This window comes from Ciona robusta, chromosome 13 (genome assembly GCF_009617815.1).
Source record: "Ciona robusta chromosome 13, ASM961781v2".
Taxonomy (NCBI): domain Eukaryota; kingdom Metazoa; phylum Chordata; class Ascidiacea; order Phlebobranchia; family Cionidae; genus Ciona; species Ciona robusta.
Window position 1 is genome coordinate 4,226,315 of NC_143247.1, and position 16,303 is coordinate 4,242,617.

The 16,303-nt window shown below is 40.1% G+C and overlaps 2 protein-coding genes across 2 annotated transcripts in view; one reads left to right on the forward strand and one right to left on the reverse strand.

Annotated features, from left to right (window-relative positions):
* Positions 1 to 124: 124 nt before the first annotated feature.
* Positions 125 to 7,601, forward strand: LOC149725960 (uncharacterized). Its single transcript, XM_089891076.1, has 5 exons — positions 125 to 538; positions 604 to 667; positions 5,693 to 6,674; positions 6,813 to 6,984; positions 7,321 to 7,601. Exons 3-5 carry the CDS (start codon positions 5,694 to 5,696, stop codon positions 7,431 to 7,433), a joined length of 1,266 nt encoding a protein of 421 aa, XP_089747202.1. The 5' UTR covers positions 125 to 538; positions 604 to 667; position 5,693; the 3' UTR covers positions 7,434 to 7,601.
* LOC149725961 (uncharacterized) overlaps positions 7,557 to 16,303 on the reverse strand; it is a 34,843-nt gene continuing 26,096 nt past the window's right edge. The window contains exons 72-83 of the mRNA XM_089891038.1: positions 12,644 to 16,249; positions 12,190 to 12,549; positions 11,589 to 11,689; positions 11,278 to 11,461; positions 10,899 to 11,024; positions 10,275 to 10,463; positions 9,852 to 9,994; positions 9,611 to 9,687; positions 9,343 to 9,454; positions 9,079 to 9,096; positions 8,369 to 8,587; positions 7,557 to 8,022 (exon numbers count right to left, since the gene is read on the reverse strand). Of these exons, the coding sequence (XP_089747164.1) occupies positions 7,921 to 8,022; positions 8,369 to 8,587; positions 9,079 to 9,096; positions 9,343 to 9,454; positions 9,611 to 9,687; positions 9,852 to 9,994; positions 10,275 to 10,463; positions 10,899 to 11,024; positions 11,278 to 11,461; positions 11,589 to 11,689; positions 12,190 to 12,549; positions 12,644 to 16,249 (5,237 nt within the window). The 3' untranslated portion in view covers positions 7,557 to 7,920. The remainder of the gene's footprint in view (positions 8,023 to 8,368; positions 8,588 to 9,078; positions 9,097 to 9,342; positions 9,455 to 9,610; positions 9,688 to 9,851; positions 9,995 to 10,274; positions 10,464 to 10,898; positions 11,025 to 11,277; positions 11,462 to 11,588; positions 11,690 to 12,189; positions 12,550 to 12,643; positions 16,250 to 16,303) is intronic.

A 16,303-nucleotide genomic window follows, 5' to 3' on the forward strand; every position in this document is an offset into this window, starting at 1 on the left:
AATTACTTTCGTTATAATTTGAGGAGTCACTTTGTAAAACATCGTAGCAACGGGGTAAAAGTTGTTTAAGTTTAGTACTGGGCTTGCATATGATGTCACCCATGTTTAAAAGTCTGGGTGAAATGACAACCCAGCCACCCCTAAAGTTACGCCTGTTGATGACCCAGCATAGTTAATATAAATAGCGCCGCCTGTCGAGAAGGGTTCCTGTACTTTCCAACCGCTAGTTGGCGCCGTTAAGCTACAACGTGGTAGCTCATGACGTCACAAACGATTTGATGAAGTCATAGCACCAGTAAAGTTATAGCTGGATGTTGATATGACGTCACAATATATTATGATGTCATAACCAAACGTGACGCGGCGATTCTTGAAAAGATTTTCTCACATTCAAGTATTATCCGTTAATTATGACGTTACAATCCTTTCATGGAAACAATTAAATTATTAATCAAGGCTGCTTCAATTGTTTGAGGCTATTTTTAGCATTGTGACGTAACACCGCATGTATTCCATTGTCAACTGTGATGTCATAAGGGTAAGCATTATGCGTCATCAATGTTTTATTGTTGCGTAACAATGGGTTATGTTTGTTTATTCCAGAACCAGGTCAACCAATTAGGAACGAGATGCAATAAACCTCATTATGACGAAACAACCAACCACTGTGAGTAAACAATTAATTCTAGAATTTCAATTTCCGCCATTTTGAAACTTAAAATAGAAAGCCTCTCGAGTGCCACTTAGCGGCAAAGCAAACACTAGAAATTCGAACAAAAATAAAGTTTGAATTTAAATGTTGGCGTGTGGTACAATGTAAGGATAATTAAGTTTAGTGAAAGTTTGAATATGAGTTGTTTGTCTGCTAGGTGTAGCGACCTCGCTTATTTCAATTAAATGTAAATATAGTAGGGTGAGAGAAGATGGGACATCTTTGGCACATAATATCCAAATATCCCGAACGTGTTTTAAACAATTAACAACGGTCTATGGAAGTCGTGAGGATACTGTTTTATATTTCTTTGAATGTTTTTTGTTTAATATTAAATGGGACAGAAAACAGAATGAAAAGGTGTCCCATCTTCCCCACCCTACTGTGCTAACAGTTCAGCGATTTCTGGCGGAAGTTGTATGTATAGGATTTCTATATTGCGTAAACATGTTCATTAAAATCGGATGATCTCCGTTTCCATGGAAACCTCATATTGAGAATAATTGCTCCTTGCTCTAATCCGATCTAAAGTATTTCAATCCCATCCTCAAAGTGGAAATTTTTAAAAATAAATCGCGATAAAAATAATTTGTTTTGTCATCTATAGTTTATTGTGATGTCATAATTGGATTGTAATTGATAATTATTTGTACGAGCGAACAATTAAAAATCCTAAAAAGTTACATTGTTTCGTCATAAGCAGGGACTTGTGTTATAGTACGGCTGGGGTAAGATGGATACCGTTAGCGCATAATATCCAATATTTCCTAATTGTGTTTTTATCAATTAACAACGCTGTTTTAGAGTCGTGGGGATACGGTTTTATAATTTTTTAAATATTCGTTGTTTACTTCCAAATGAGACAATAAAATAGATTGGAGCATGGAATCTTACCCCACCCTGCTATATTTAGTCATAGACAGCAAATTCTGTTATTTAAATCTGTTTGTTTGCGAACACGATTTGCACTGTGACGTCACATAGTAACGCGACGCGAGCGCGAACTTATTGGTGGTTGATGATGGTGATTATGTGCGCGAGTGGTAATCTAGCTGGGTGAGGTTAATTTCTCAGCTTCGAAGTTTCACCTGTGAGTCGCTTACACTGGATTTGCGTAGATTTAGTTTCAAGCAGTCAGTTATGCTGTGTGTTTAGTTGATAGTATTTAGTTTGGGTTTAATTAACTTGTTTTAATCAACTACAACTCACTGTGAGTTTATTGTATGTTGGATTTAGCAGCCACGTTTTTATTTGACATTTTTACTCAAGTAGTTTTTACCCACAGCATGTTTTACGACTGTCGTTTTGCTGCTAATTTCCTTGAATTCGTTTTTATAAATTGTTTGATCTTCGCTATCGTATTCGTATAGTTAATTTTTAACTTGTTAAATCCGCGTCCCCTGAGTTAAAGAGATTTAATTTTTCCAGAAAGTTATTTTAGTAAATTTAGAACATAAATTTAGCTGAACATAAATTTAGAATAAGTTTTAAACAGTTGTTGAAAAATATTTATTGAAATCTTCTCAACCCCTGGGTCACCATTTGATTTAGTTAGGTCGCCTACTACAGTGGTTCACAAACCTTTTGACTTTTATTGTAAAAGTTAAATCTTTTTATCGCATGCAAAAGTTGCGTGAAATGTAACTTCGGAAAACCGCCAGAACTTTATTAACTTATCAGTTTGCAGTAACCTTTATACAAACTAATTGAAGATAATTAACTTTTTAACGATCGGTAACCAATTAATCGTTGTTAAATAATGCGAATAAGGACTTGTGCGGGCAGTGGTTGTTTCAGATTTGTGTCCGCCATAAAAAGTTGAGAAGTATCAAATATGTAATAAAGTATGAGTAGATTAAGCTGCTGAAAGCGATGGAAAGTTGGTTAGGAAGTGAAAATACTCGTCGGGATTCGCAACACGGCTGACTATTAAAGTTTGCGAAGGAACTCGAGTTGTTGTATAACGTCGTACAAGTTTAAAAAGCGTTGCAAAGTTTGAAGTTTAAGATATGTTTATTATTAAGTAAATACGTCGTCGCCACATTCGATTTATGTTGTTTTGTTTTTTGCGCAGACAAAGATTAGCTTTATGAATATATGCCGCAAAAAATTGTAAACTTGTTAAACTATTTTGTTGTCTCGTCCAAACTTGTAATATTTTAATATTGCGGCAACATTCTTAAAATTATGTGTTTTATGTTTAATATTTATTCCCAAAGGCTTGGGGTTGGTTCATAAGCTGTCAAACTCAGCAAAACCAATGTAGAGTTGAAACCACCAACCGGTCCGGGCTTGTTAGACCTCAACCTTTGTTCAAACATCGATTACTCGAAAACTTCGTTTATTTTTCACTGGTTTGTCATCAAACGTTTAGTGATTGTTCTATTGTTACGTCATAATGTCATCTATCATCGTACAATAGTTTTACTTGTTTCGTCATAAACACAATTGTTCGTTAATCATACACGGGATTGTGACGTAACAAACACATCGCGTTGGTCTTTCACATCCGGTTTGTTCTTATTTTATAAAAACAACGAATGTTCGCAATATTTGTGTATGTTGCGTAAAACATGGGGTTTCTGGTTATTTTTAATTTAAACAACGTATATACCGCATCTACTTGAGTTAATATGATACGGACATTATATCTACTGTAGAATAAGGAGTGTGGTTTTAGTTAAAGTAAATAAATTCCTGGTTTCCAGAAGTTTCAATAACATGACAGCCCATATACGTACGATACGATTTTCAACTTCGGCGTTTCGGTTCAAATTCTGAAACCATCTTTAGCGATGACGTATTAAATATATAGAAGGATACGTATATATATATTATACGCACACAAATATATATTATGTTTGTGTTGAAACCAGCAACTTGTTCCTAATGAAGGGACCCCCCCTAATATCGACCCAATGATCTGATAATTTACATTGTGACGTCATAAGAGGGTTTGTTTGAGGATAATTGAGGTTTTTGTTTGAAATTCACGACTGTATACACACTCGTTGCTCGCTACGCGTTTCATTATGCGCCAACAGTTGGCTCTGTGACGTCACAATAGGGACGCTCGTTAAATCGATGATTTCAAGAAGTTTTGGTTTAGTTGAAGTTTTGAGGCTTGGACGAAAGTTGGTTTGGGGGCGTATAACTTGATGACGTATGATTTGTGACGTCACGGGCGATGACATCATTTGTTCAGGGCATTAAAGGTTGAGATAGAGTTTCTTCGTGTATGTTATTGGATTTTGGGAGTTTAGAACCTCACCCATATAAATAGATTGTGTCGTTCCTATAGTTGGCTATGTGAACGCAATGTTTGTAGTGTTTTTCGTTACTGTTTAATATTTGCTGCTTGTGACTTTGGGGGAATGGGCCAACCCTAACCCCAGGTCCCCGGCAAGGACCTCACCCATACGAATTGTAATATTGTATGTCGTATGCCATCTACACCCGCTTATGTTAAATATGATTCGCTTCACTGATAATCATGATTAACCCGGTCATTTGGCGGCAACGATGGTTGCTATGGTAACATGGGATTAACATTTTCCCGCGTTAAACAAGAGAGCAATTCGTCGTTTGTTTTTTATCCCGCTATAAACAAACATGGGGATTAAATAGAAATCTTATATTTCGACGTGGCCGGGGGCAAAGTTAAACGAAATCCGAAAGTTTAGAAATTTAACAAAATCTAACGTTTTTCATGAATTTTAATAAATTTTAACGTATTAATATAATGTTCTAAATCATTTTATTTTCACGATTCTTTATAAATTGTAATGGGCTCGATAATTTTTCTTTAATTTTAAAGTTTTAGTTAATTTTCCCCGAATTTCACAAAAAACGTTCCAAAAAATCTACGCAGGAATTTCTCAGGTTGGTGATTAACATAGACATAATATATCAACTCATTAGAGGGTTGGGGAAACATAAAGATAACATTAATGAGGTTGTAGCGGTGTGTCGTCACAAACCGCTCTATGACGTGTTTTGTAAACAATGGGTTGGGGATTAAAAGATTAAAAGTGAACATGGGTGGTTTCCCTGCGTTGATACCTGAGGGTTTAATTTTACAGAAACTTCCAAAACTTGAACAAGTTTTAAAAAATGTCAGTTTGTTTTAAACAAAATTTCCATTTTTGAACATAATATGCTGCGTTTCATTGGAAAAATAAGGTTGATGACGTATGTGGTTTTACTTTGATGACGTATGTGGTTAACTTTTCTCACGCATCGCGATATAATTACATCTTACAATTTTCTTTGATCGCGAAAATTAACATTTGATGAATTCTCGAATATCCACATCTGAGGCCTCTGTGACGTCACACATACCAACCGCGACACCGCGATCGTTGATTGTTGTTTGTTTTGTGATAATGACGTAGCAAACAAAGCTATATAGCAGGTTATGGGGAGATGGTTCATGGTTTTATTCTAATTTATCTTCCCATTTATTGGCACCAAACAAACGGGATTTACAGAATTATAAAATATCTTTGCGATTATAAAAGGCGTTGTTAATTGTTAGAAACACGATCGGGAAATATGGGACAATCTGTGCTGCCCATCTTACCCCGCTTTAATATATTAGATTTTCAACAAACAATATTCTTAATGCCGCGAATCGCGGCTTCTCTTATGTTTAATTATCGTCTATGACGCGACAATGGTAGCAGCGTTTAATTAATTCGCGGATTACCTCGGATCGCGGTTGACGCGAAAAAGAAGCAAGTCGCGTTTCTGCACGAAGCTGCATTTGCTCAGTCATTGTTACGCAGCTAGTTGCATTGTTACGTTTCAAGGTGCATTGTGACGTTTTATATCTAGGAAGTTTTTAATTAGTTTTCGAAAGTTTATTATGACGACACAAACCATGTTTGTTTAAACCGCGACAAGCTGATCTTTATCACGTGTCAATCATCGGTTGTGAGGTAACACATTCCATTATTACGTCATAGTTTTATTTTACAGGATGAATAGTTTCATGCTTGACCGGTTTAGCCAATCAGATTGCAGAAAGTATAATAATGACGTCACAGACAAGAAAGTGAAGTTTCATGACGTCACAGAGAGCGGATACTCCACCACGACATCTAGCGACGACGGTAACAGCGGAAAAACAATAAGTTTGCGAATTCGCGCAAAGGAAAAAAGAGAAATGACGTCATCGTCTATGACGCCATCTCCTACGTCATCAAAAGAGGAATATTACGTCACACACGAAGATAGTTACGTCACACACGAAGATAGTTACTATGATCCTTTACACCTTAACCACGAACCCTCGAAAAGGGGGATTTTAAAGAAACCCCCCACGGGAAACCCCCTTACCCCCATAAAAGTCCCCGCCCTCTACCCTCCCTCCCCACACGGAAGTGACGCATCGAGGAAATCAGCGTTCACCCCTGTTGCACAACGTCATCATAGCGGCAGCAGCGACCCATCTGACGTCATCAACAACCTGTTCACCCCGTTACATGTAACTCCTGATTACGTCACTGCCGATTACGTCACAAACAATATGACCGGAAGTCATTACTCGAAACCGGAAAGTCCTCTCCAGGGATTCTACCCTGTACGTCATCGTGACGTCCCCCACACCCACCCACGGGAAAACCCCCGAAAGCGTGATGACGTCATTTTTCAAACTGTTCAGGCCCCGGTACCTAAAAGTAGGGTAATACCCAACTTCGAGAACCTACGTGTTGATGACGTACGTACTGATGACGTAGATAGCTCGGTTGGTTCGGAACCGGAAGCCAGGGTTGAAGAATTAACGAACGACGCGGCGAGAATCGAACATTTCTTCGATAACGCGAACGCGAAAGAAATAAAACGATTGTTACGTCATAAGCTGGATTCGAAAGACCCGAGAATAATCAAAGCGCTGTCGACGCTATTTCCCGCTAACGTAGCTAAGCCAGTGATGTCACACTGCGTCAGATGTCATAAGGTAAGCATTGTTACGTCATAATCCTCTATTATACCCTTGAGTATTCAAAAACAAACATAAATATTTTTTAAAATTTACATTCGTTTCACCACATACTAATGACGTCACCAATCCATTAATGACGTCAAACCCCCACAGAGCTACAACCCCGACGACAGAGGTCGATGCCACCTCCCCCACCCCGAGTTAATGGTAAGCAAAGTTGGTCAAGATGAGGAAGGCGCAGACTTCGTGTGTCATTGTTGTAGCACCGGGTTCAGGTTGTTGAAGATGGATTTCTATGAAGAATCGACAAACGCGATACTGACAGGTGTGATGGGTTAATGTAGATCGTTATCAAGCAATAAAATTTGATATTGTTTTAAATGCAGTACACACGCACACGTACACGCACGCACGCACACGCACGCACGCACACACATGCAATTTGTCGATCTTTTGTTAATTTGTTTTGTAAACTTCCTTTTAATGGAGCTTTGGCGTCATAGTGGCCACGGTCTTAACCGGTGATCTTTGGTATGCCTTTACCCATAGCGTGTTTTAACGACTGTCGTTTTGCTGCCAATTCCATTCTCTTCGTTGTTTTAATTAGTTTAATCTTCGCTATCGTATTCCAAGTTTTTTAAGTAAACGTTACCCTTTCCAGGTCACTGCTACAGCGGGCACCACACAACGGATCCTGACTCTGTAGATTACCAACCGGACGGTGGCGCTGCTAAGTCGTGTGCTGACAACGGTTGCGTCGAATTCTACGTGTGACGTCACGAAGTTATGACGTCACGGAGACTTTTGTGTGAATATTTATACACAACAATGAAACCTATTGTTACGAATAACCTCATTATTACGTCACAGACACTTTGCAATTCCAGAATCCAGCAGTATTATTACGTGTTTATTTTATTTAAATACAGCAATCTTTCCACATTGTGTTGTAACAATTAAACAATCCATCGCATTATTACGTCATAACCGACCGTAAAGCGTCATGCAGATACTAGAATGTTAATCATAAAGGGCGTTAGTGACGTCATATAAACACCATTGTTAAACAATAATTTGTTAGTTACGTCATAATATCTTGTGTTAGTTGTGTAATAATAAGTGCTGACGTAATAAGCGCATTGTGATGTCATATACAACTTCGCGAACCCTCACTGTAACAAGACACCAATTATGACGTCACAATCTCTATAAATCAAAACAATGCAGTTCTACAATTGGGGATTTCCCGTAAACAATCGTTCTATTGTTTCTTCTGTGACATCACAACCGGCTGCATTCCAGTTTGTGTTTCAAGTCGTCTTTCTGTTGTCATAGTGCGATACGTCTTCGTTATTGTTGTCACCTGTGAGGTAATAATGCTGTTCACAATATTCTAGAAACTTTTTAATTAGTAATTAATTGGAATCTGGGTTTTAAAAAATTGTTAATTGAACTATTAGGCAGATTTAGTTGCATTATCGTAAGCATTAGGTGTACGGAACTGGTATATTTACTATCTATCTATTTATTTATTCTAGAAACGATTTTTAATTAATTTTCAATCAAAATCCAGGTTTTAATTAATGAATAGGCAATTAAAAAAATTCCAATTCTAACTATACTTGGGTATGTGGGGCCTGTATTATAATTTGCAACTATCCCATAAATAATGACATCACTAATGACATCATCAATGACATCACACTTACATCATTGTCCCCGTCCTTGGCTTCCTCCACGTCGGTATAAACGGTCGTATTCTGTGAAACGTCCGTTTGTACGTTTGTGTCGACGTATCCGTGTGGGCTCGTTGTCCGGTGGTGTGGCGACCCCGGGAAGTTGACGGTTGCCACGTCAGGTGCCATGGTCTCCGATAAGTAGCCGGAGGATGAGGTCCCTCGTGTGGTGTTGTACGATATCACTTGTACCTGCGGTGTCGCATACTGTTAGGGTGCGTGGTGGATGTATATATATTGGTGATGGAGAATTGAAAGTCATTATTACAAAACCATGGATGATATCATAGATGTAACATTAACAGAGTGCATTGGTCGATCTTTTCTTAACTTTTACGTAATGTATTCAAGTTTGTCACTTTGTTAACAATCTACAACAATCTGATGGAAAACTAAAGATATTTTTGCAACATAGAAAACATATACAAACTCCCACAATCCTTGAATGGCAACCGTCAACTTTTAAATGCGGAAAATACCCATTTTCTTGTAAGTTTTAATACAAACATAACATTGAATACATTTGTATTATATTTATAAATATATTATATAAGTCATGTTTGTATTGAAACTGAAACAACATGCATTCACAAAATCTAGAATATTTAAAACCAACAAAAATAAAAAGATATTTATTTAAAGTTACAACAACAAACATGCTTGAAATATCACGCGAACGTTACCTGCAAGGGTGATTGACACTGTTGATATGGATTGTGTAAAAATAATGGTGTTTATGATGTAATAATGTTAGGATAATGGTGACTATGATGTAATATGAATAGGATTGTTTTAGATGTTAGACGAGACACGAGTGAGTGTTATATGAAGACTTAACATAAAGTAACTTTTTTATTTATTTAGTCGGAAATATATGTATATATTTTTTATCTAATATTATTATGACATCAGAATATATATTATGACATCACAATGCATATTATTACCTCTATTCTATCACTATCAGCGGCAAGTTGCGCGAGTTCTTCCTGCGTCAACCTTCCCTCAAATTCCTCCTCAATTTTCTCGGGTTGTTGTTGTCCTTCCTTGTGGATGTATCTATGACGGGCATTTGTTAAATATAGGCACCAATCATGGGGTGGTGGGGTAGGTAGTGTTTCCCCCAGTTATCTACACTTTATGAATAAATAAACATCACAAATAATAAGAAAACATGATAATAGCAATTGATTATGACATCATAATGCTGATTACCTCGTAACTTTAGTTTTTGTCGCTGTTGTCGTTGTTGTTTCGTTGATTGGTTCGTGCACGTAGTGCGTGGTGTGCTGCTAACATAGATATCATATTTATTAACATAGATATCATATTTAATGATTCAATTATTTATGATAAGTATTTTTAAGCTCTGTTTTATTTTATTTATATTTATTATTTTTTTTATTGGTATTTTAGTTATTATTTTAAATTTTTTATATACATATTTCTATTTTACTTGTTGTTGTTGTTCTTTTCCTCCCTCGTGTGGCTGTGATGACATCATCTGTTCGACTCTTAATTGTTCTTCTTCTTGTCTTAGCTTCTCCAGTTTGATTTGCTCTTGGAGAAGATTCATATTTTCCTCATCCAAGAAGATGGCTGGGAGGAAGAGGAGAAAAAGTGAGATTAGTGGGAGGAGTGGGAGAAGGAGCAAACTCCCTCAAGTTTGTTTTATTATTAAGTTATAATCAAACTTTCGGTTGTTATACAGCCGTGAATATTATCCTATTCCGTTATCTTATGGTTATGCTTATAATAAAGAACATGTGTCAATTATAATATAATAATATGTCTAAATTTCCAATATAATGCAACAATAATACACAATATGTGTTAACCCCTATAATTACAAAAAACATAGAAATAATATATTCCTCACCAGATGGGGGCCTCGAGCCGACGTGTTCGATTTTCATCTTCGCTTCCCTCGGCAAACTCAATCCATGTTTATTTTGTGCTCGGACTGAATAAACGTACGGGGTGTCTGGGACCAGATTCTCCACTAGGAGGGAGCGATAATGGCCGTTTGGGATTCGAACAACGACAGGGGGCTGGCCGGGTGTTTCTTCTGTGATGTCATAATAAGGTTTGTTTATTAATAACTAAATTTATCTATTTAAAAAAACAGCAAGAGAAGGAAATAGTTGTAAAAGATATCGTTTATCCGATCTTTATTATAAATGACCTTGATTTCCCAACTGTTGTTGACATCAGACATAACATTATATATGCATATGCTAATATATAAATATAGGTATTCAGCTCTTCTGGTTGGAAGATTATGAAATGAACTAAATTCACATCAGCTTTACAAACAATGTTTCAAAATTTATGACATTGTAGCAAAGCACCATTACACCTATTGTATATATGGTTATGTGTCTGTACTATATTATTGATATAGCATGGGGGGCAATTGTTCATAGAAATACACAGCACCTACTTTGGTGACTGGCGTTGTACCGCCACACTTTAAGGTAATAAAACAATAACCCAAACTTACCCGCAGTTTTATAAAGCACCTCGTACCCCGTGATTATCCCGTTCGTAACAGGGGGTTCCCCCCATGAACAATGTAACGACGTGGAGTTGAGAACTTGAAACGCGAGTCTGTTGGGGGCTCCCGGGACTGTAATAGGGGGGGGGGGAGGGGGTTAAATAGTGCAATGATATCTTTTATTTGTGTCTGTGATAACCATTATTTACTAGCATCATAATAAGTTCCACCAACTTTCTAATAAGTTAAAATAACCCAACCAACCCTTCTTAGTTGTTTAAATGACATATTTTATTTACTTTTATATTAAGTTGAATAGGCTACATCAACCATAACCATATAAGTAAACACCATAACTATTATAAATAGCATCTACAGCCTCCACCTTTTCCAGGTGTTTTGAACCCGATGACCTCCGTCGAAACTTGTTGTCCGTCCTCCCCCATCGCTGATACAACTACCACGTACGCTGACTCGGGGGTCAAGTCGTCTATCGCGATCGAGTGGTCACTAGAGGGCAAGGTGTGACGGTGAGGCTCGGCGTTTGCTCCAACGCGGTTGTACGCCACCTAATGGAAGGTAATTTGATGTCTATGTTATCGTTGTTTTTCGATGTTTATTCTACATGGGTTAGGGCGAGGACTTTGATTTGTTTATGATATATTTATGTTACGATTATGACATCACAATACCCACCATATACTCGTGGACTGGTGCCTCTTGTGGTGACCATGTGACCACCATAGAGGTCGGCCCCGTTACGTCAACTTTCGGGTCTTTTGGCGCCACCAAGTGTGCTGTAATATAAGATGTTTATGTTTTATAACACCAGTTGTAGAATAGATCGTTTGGTATTTATGACGACCTGTATATGTCGTCGAAACATCGGTTTGCAAATGGCGTGTTAAAAGTTAGCTTTGTTCATCAACTTTTAGTTTTATCGCGAATTTGCTCAGTGTTCGTTTTAAATAAGAGACTTACGATGCCATTTGAGGCCAAATATTCCGGCAAACTATTTGTAAGACATGGTTTGTTTGTTGCGTATTTCATAGAAATTAATCCTGAATGTTATTTCTATGTTCGTTTTTGTGTAGTTTAAGTTTGTTATAAGATGTCTATGTTATGTTCGAAGTTATTCAAGCGTGAAGCTCGTCTTTCACGGTTCGCTAAGTTTTTTTGTAGTTTTTCGCCGCGTTTTTATCGATTGTTTCGCAATAAAGGTAGTTGATGACATCATAGACCTGTTAAAACAATTGTTAGTATTGTTACGGAACAATGAACCCCATTATGACATCACCTTCATCATTTTTACATTGGATCGTAACCATTGTCTCGTAACGACCGACTGTTGCATCACAATCGGGCATCCCGAGCTCAACAATAAAACTTCTGTCTTTCATTATAACATCATCACGACGTAACAATGGCACCGATATCCAAGCCTCTGATTGGCCGGGCTCGAATCGAATCCAGCCGTCCGATTCGACGAAATCAACGTCAACCACGGCAGTGTTCTCCCTCGTAAACCAATCAACCGTGACCTGCCCAGTGTTGCCATTCGTACGAACGACCCGAACTTTTGCTTCCTGGTCAACACTGGACACAAACTCAAACTTATCGCTCGGAAACCCGATTTCCCCCGGACCTTCTTCTAACTCTGTGGAACAACGGGTTAATAATGGTCGTTATGACATCACAATGGTTATTATGACATCACAATGGTTATTGGTTATTATGACATCACAACCCACCTATACGTTCAACATATTCACGAATCTCAACGACGGACGTTTGTTTGAAAACTGCTGACGAACGATGACGCGACGCTGTGATAGGGGATTTGGGCGACTTAGGGATTTTAAGAAATGACTCATCAGAAGATGAGGAAGACGATTTTGATCGTTTCTTCTTTATGGAGGATTTACCATCATCTGAATCGGAACTTGATGTTGAGGAGCTTGATCCAACTTTCTCAGGGGGTGGAGATAATTTCTTCTTTTTCTTGAAAGATTGAACGTCATATTCGGATTCCGAGCTCGATTTTGATGAACTTAATGAGGATGATGAAGTAGAAGACGAACTTTTCTTCCTCTTTTTGCTCTTTGTCTTTCCTGAGGATCCAACATTCTTAGAATCTGATTCTGAACTTGAAGAAGACGATGGTCCATCTTCTCCCATGGGATCAGGTTTAATAATAACCTCTGTTTCATACACCCCCACCTCCACCCCACCAACAGTACCCCCCAACTCCAGCGTAAACGAGCTCACCCTCTTATAATGCTTTCCAGGGATCAACTTCACCCTTATCACCCCCGTTGTTTCCCCATCCTTAAATAACAACTCCCCCTCCTTCTCAACAAAGTGTCTTCCGGACACAGCCGTATTATCCCGGGTGAAGTAATCTACCCCCACGTCACCCCCGCACCCGTAAGTCCTACGAACTGGGACCTCGATCGTCACATCCGTTCCCTTCTTCCGCAACTTCCTCAATGAGAACGAGATCTTCGCCTCCTCGAACCCAACAACTCCTGGGTCCTCCGGATCAACATCCGCTTCCAACCGAACCTCGGTCTCATAAACCCCCCCAACCTCCGCCCCTCCCCCCGTCGCCCCCAACTCCATCACAAACGTAACATCCTCCGCAAGCTTAACATCCGGGATCAAATCCACGACGACGTCTTTTCTCTCCTCCCCATCTTTGAAGTTCAAGGTGCTCGCTTGCTCCCTGTAGTGGCGGCCGGCAATCGCCGTGTTATCCCTCGTAAAATAATCGACTGTGACATCACAACCAGTTTCATTGTTTCGCAATACAGGGATAATCACCCCCTTTGTGACATCATATGGAAAACTGAAAGTCGGTGATTTGAACTCGATTGTTCCCGGAGGGTTGGGGGCAAGATGGCTCACTGCTTTGGCGTCCTCGTCTTTATCTCCAGGGATTGTTTCTGGAGAATCAGGGGCAAGTTGGCTCGGGGCAACTTGGGATGGGGCAGGTTGGGACGGGGGAAGATGGACCACCACTTCCTCATCTCCATCTTGATTCTCAAACTTGATCCCAAAGTCCATAGGATGCTCCCGGTTCCTTTTCATTATTTCAACATCCACTGATCCCTGTGTTTCCCCCCTCGGGATGTGGATGATGTCATCACTGATGATGTAATCGACTCCTTCCACGGCCGAACCATCCACCCTTTTAATCGGGACTATGACATCACAATTAACATTATCACTTATCCTTTGTACTGGGATTGTGATGATGACATCATCACCTGATGACATCATCGCTGATGACACGTTAACTTCATCTAACGAGGGTCGAACGTTACGTTGTGGATGATCCATTGTCGCAACTAGTATGACATCATAATCAACAATATTATCGCCGTTCTTTACTCGAATTTTAAAATCCAAATCCTCGTCGTGATCGGTGGCCACTAGAGGGATTTCGATGAGTGTGCCATCTTCCCCCTCACGCAGGGTCACGACCCCGTCCACCCCCACGTAATCGACACCAGGTTTAGCGGTCCCCCCCAAAGATTCGTACGCCATTGTGACATCACCATCGCCACCAACTCGTTGAACTGGAACTTTGGCTATGACATCATTTCCTGTGAAACGGAGGTCATCGGGGAGGATCAGCTTCGGGGCAAGATGGTCCGGTTGATTTGGGGGAAGATGGATCGGGATGGTTTCATCGTCAAGATCGAGGTAAAACATCTTTTTCTCCTCATGTCCGGATGCGAGGATCGGGATCTTAATCTTCCCAACATCATCTTGATCCTCGAGGATCAAAACATCTTCCTCGTCCATATAATCTACACCGGGGGTAGCCGTCTTACCCCTGGTTCGGTACGGGACCTCCAACTTCCCCCCCACCCCCTCGGCCCTCCGCACATCCATTGTTACGACACCCGTGTCATAATCAACTATGACATCATCAACGACAACTTGAGCAATCGTGGGCAACAACACGACATCAACCGACGGGGACTTGACCCCCGCACCCTCTACATCTTGAACTTCAACCCTGAACCTCCTTTCCTCCGGATGTTTCCTGTGTATAAGCGGGACGACCACGTCAACCTCATCTTCCCGATCCTTCATCTCCACAACTCGATCCAACTCCGTGTAATCAACTCCCCCCTCGGCTGTCAATGGTGATGTCATAACCCTCATTATGACATCACCACCAACTCCATTCACTCGACGAATGGGGATTATGACATCATTGACTTTCTTTGTGTCCACTTCTATGACATCACTATCACCTATTATGACATCACCACTCGGTTCGTTGTCTGTTGGTAGCAACACGATTTCCACTGACTTTGTGACATCATCACTGGTGACATCATCGTCTTTGTTTGTGACATCATCTTTGTTTGTGACATCATCACTCATGACATCATCATGGAAATCCACATAGAACCCCCTCGTACCCCGATACACCCCCTCCAACAGTGGTACCCTCACTTCACCCATGTTCACCCTATCCCCCAATACCAACCCCCCACTACACCCCACATAGTGGGTCCCGGCCATGGCACTGCCATCTCGTGTATGATACTTCACAGGGAGTTCCCCACGAACCCCCCCGACCCTCGGAACCGGGATCGAAACATATTTATCCACGTTTGCGTTCGCTTCAACAACTTGTGACCCCTCAAACCCCACGCTACCCGTAGGTTTCGGTTTCTTCACCACAAACTTCACAACGTCGCCCCCTGCTTTCATCCCAACACCAGGGGTTACTGGGAAAAGTTGTAAAGTAACGTCGACGTCTTTATCCGGCCACGCACCCCCTTTAGCGGGTATCGAACCCACAACCCTTGACTCCCCGTGCGACATTCGTATATCTCCACTTTCCACAAACAATTCCTCCCCTCCCAATATTTCATATTGTAAATAGCACCCTCCAGTGGTGGATTCCTCACGTACAACTTCATATCCAATCCCACTTGTCGGCCAGTCAACATCATCGATGGGTGAAAACCCCACAATCCCTAGGTTCGGCAACATCGTCATGGTTACGACCCCACAACCTTCCTTGATCTTTACACCAGGTGTTGTGGTGTATATTATGACATCATAAACCACATTATGGCGCGGCCCATGCTCACAATCCTTCATCTTGATACCGAACGCAACCTCATCCTCTCCATGAGTCATCCTCACTTCACCCGATGTATCCACCACGTATTCGCCCACCTCCCCACCAATGTCATTCACCTTCCACTTCAAATAAACCGGACCATGCGTCCCATCTTGCCTCTCAACCTTAAACTCGATTATCCCGTCATCAATCGGCCACTTTGTGACATCACAATCACTCTTTATTGAGATGGTTCCACGCTCAGCTGAAAAAGAAATAAAATTAAAAATAATTCCACGACAATAACAACAAACCATGC